At 43.9% G+C, this 2,895-nt stretch overlaps 1 protein-coding gene across 3 annotated transcripts in view; it reads left to right on the top strand.

Annotated features, from left to right (window-relative positions):
* Positions 1-458: 458 nt before the first annotated feature.
* LOC105368796 (SH3 domain-binding glutamic acid-rich protein homolog) overlaps positions 459-2,895 on the top strand; it is a 5,310-nt gene continuing 2,873 nt past the window's right edge. Inside the window, exons 1-5 of one of the 3 annotated variants that reach the window (XM_011507923.1) lie at positions 459-759; positions 1,375-1,557; positions 1,646-1,789; positions 1,871-1,911; positions 1,980-2,164. In XM_011507923.1, the coding sequence (XP_011506225.1) occupies positions 715-759; positions 1,375-1,557; positions 1,646-1,789; positions 1,871-1,911; positions 1,980-2,148 (582 nt within the window). In that variant the 5' untranslated portion in view covers positions 459-714 and the 3' untranslated portion in view covers positions 2,149-2,164. Of the gene's footprint in view, positions 760-795; positions 1,003-1,374; positions 1,558-1,645; positions 1,790-1,870; positions 1,912-1,979; positions 2,660-2,895 lie in introns of those variants that run through there. The other 2 variants (XM_011507921.1, XM_011507922.1) reach the window with 2 other exon arrangements.

Below are 2,895 nucleotides of genomic sequence, written 5' to 3'. Positions count from 1 at the left end.
AGCGAGGCCGCGAGTAGAACGAGTATCGAATCATCGTAGCGCTCCTCGTAGCCAACATCCCGGAATCGTTAAATAAAATTAAGAACTGGTCCCGCGAAGCCGCTTCCCTGTTTCCCTTTCTCTCTCTCTCTCTCTCTCTCTCTCTCTCTCTCTGCCCGTCCACACAATAATATTCATATTGGGACGTAAGCGCATCGTTAAGCACGAGCAGCTACGCTACGCGACACGTTACGGGCGGTCGCAGTTCCCGTCTCTCTCGCGCATCGCCAAAAGCGGTCGTCCTAGCGTTCTTTTCCCAAATTTTTGACGGAGAGAGGAAGCCAGTGTCGGGAGATCAGCGCGACACATATGCACGGAGACTCAGGCGCATACGGCAAAAAGGATACAAAGTGTCGGGTCCGACGATATCGCTCGCGCGTACGATTGGTTCTCGCTACCCGTGGCCGTCCTCCGCTCCTCGAGCTCGTGGAGCGCGAAACGTGAAGTAGCGCTAATCCCCGACGGTCTTATTAGCGTGCGGGCGGGCGGACGGGCGTGCGTGCAAACGTGCGCGCGCGTGCTACGTCAGTGCCGCCGGTCGACAGCCAAGAGCCGAGCGGGCAGCGAACGAGGGAGGGACCGAGAGGCGGAGAGACGGAGAGAGCGCGCTTGAAAGAGGGAAAGGGAGATCGAGCAGGTAGCCAGGTCGGTTTAGGGTAGGAGGCCAGCACCACCATGGTCATCAAAGTATACATATCGGGGATCAGCGGTAACAAGGAAGTGAGTGACTTAGCCCGGAAGGATAAACCGAGGGGGATAAGCCGTGGGCTCGCGGGAGCGACGACGAAGCTTGAAATGTTGTTTGTGCATCCGATGCTGACTGGGATGAGGGAGCTGCTCGCCCTACGTTACGCCACGATTTCCCGCCGAAGGAATCGACGAGTCCGCGCCCGTATCGGATTACGGCTAATTGGCACTAATGGATGTGAGAGGGCCCTGGCCTCCAAGAGGAAATTTTATCGCGTCTGTCGAGCCAAAAATCTTTTTCGAGTCAAAAACCGTATTTCAATGCCCGTCTATCAATCTTCGTTTCATCTGGCATTTTGATGGAACAGCCACCGCCCGCTACTTGGCCCCATCTTACCATACAATAATACATTATGCTAATATTTGGTATTGATTATATTTTCTTTGTCTTTATGGTTTATTCGTGGACGGGAGCCCAGTGGGCGATAAATGTTTGCCATGCCATCCGTTCTAGTCGTCGCACTACTTCCCCATGATCGCGCGGCTCCCCTCGCGTGATCTACATTTATTGATTTGCCAGACATTATTGCTTACGTGTAGGGCCCATCTTGCAAGGAGCTACCAAGTAATGGCATTTGTAATTTTCAGGTGAAGAAACGTCAGCAGCGGGTGTTGATGATTTTGGAGAGCAAAAATGTTGAGTACGAAGTGATAGATATTACCGAGCCAGGCAAGGAGGCGGAGAAAGAGTTTATGCAGCTCAATGGCATGGCCAAGGAGAGTAAATACCCACTGCCTCCGCAAATATTCAACGACGAAGACTACTGCGGTGTAATTTTATTGTTTATCGAGCGTTTCTTGTTGTTCAAATGTTGTTTTCAAAAAGTTATTGACCTATCGTTATTGCATTATGATTTAGGACTACGAGGACTTTGACGAAGCCAACGAAATGGACGAGCTTGAAAAATTTCTAAAAGGCGCTGTAAATAGTAACGACGAGAATACGGAAAATAAATCACAATCCAGCGATATTCATCAGAATGGTAATTCTTCTAGTCGAGAGGTAAATGACAATATCCATCCCCCTGCTAGTTAGCGATGCCAAATAATTGTCGCAATGGATTGAATAAAGTTTTTCTTACAGCCCTCGGCTGATAAAGATCCCGCAGAGACGCTGGCCAAGGGGTAAGTGCATAAAATGATACGCATCCGCTAGTATTTGAAATTTTAATGTGAAATACAAATTTAAATAGAGCGGAGGAGAGAAGAGTGCCAGAGGGGGATAATGACAAGTCCTCGGACAATGTTAAACGTTCTGGCTCTGAAACCGAGATTAAAGACTTATCCGAAGATTTAGACCTTGAAAAGAACGACGACGCTAATGATGACGCTACTACCGAAAATCAAGAGAACGAAGAGTAGATATGTAAAATTTGCAGTAAGGGAATATTACGTTATATATCGAATTCATTGACACCAATTCTTCCTTTACGAATGATTTATTTAATTCTTACAACGCTATCTTATTCGAAGATGTTGAGGTAAAGCAGCCAGCAATACATCTCTAAAAATTTTAAATATCGATAAAGAAAAACTCATAAATTGCACTTTCTAAGGTGATATTGTACAAGTATTTTTTGTATGCAGTCAACTCTATGACAAGTCTAAACATATTCGCATAGTTTTTATATTCGTAATTTTGCATTTCGAATTTCATGAATCGACGAGGCATCGTATAACGGAGGAAATTTTATTTTTGTGCCTTAAATTGCGGTTGGAAAAATTGTACTTACAAAGTTAATTTTCTCTATTATTAAAAATTCATTGGAACAGATTTATTTGTAAAATTTAGTCGGATAGCTTGAAGCAAATTGTATTTGAATGAGGTTACAAGAGACTGCTAGCTCGTAGCAAGAATAAATGTTAAAATGTACATTCCTGCGGCTTAAAGTTGTCCTTGCCTAAAACGATTTATTTTAACTTATATTTTTTAAAGTATATATTTTAAAGTATGTCTTATACACGTTTCTGTATGTGAAAGTGAGACAACGAATTACGAGGAAGCTAGAAATTAACAACTCTCAATATTAATAAATGTGTATTTCATAGTTTTTCAGTAAAAATTTTTGTTTACGTGCATTTGTGAAAAATTCTAATAACGCTCTTTCC

This window comes from Ceratosolen solmsi, unplaced genomic scaffold (genome assembly GCF_000503995.2).
Source record: "Ceratosolen solmsi marchali unplaced genomic scaffold, CerSol_1.0 scaffold1, whole genome shotgun sequence".
Taxonomy (NCBI): Eukaryota; Metazoa; Arthropoda; class Insecta; order Hymenoptera; family Agaonidae; genus Ceratosolen; species Ceratosolen solmsi.
This window is presented reverse-complemented; position numbering and strand designations above follow the sequence as displayed.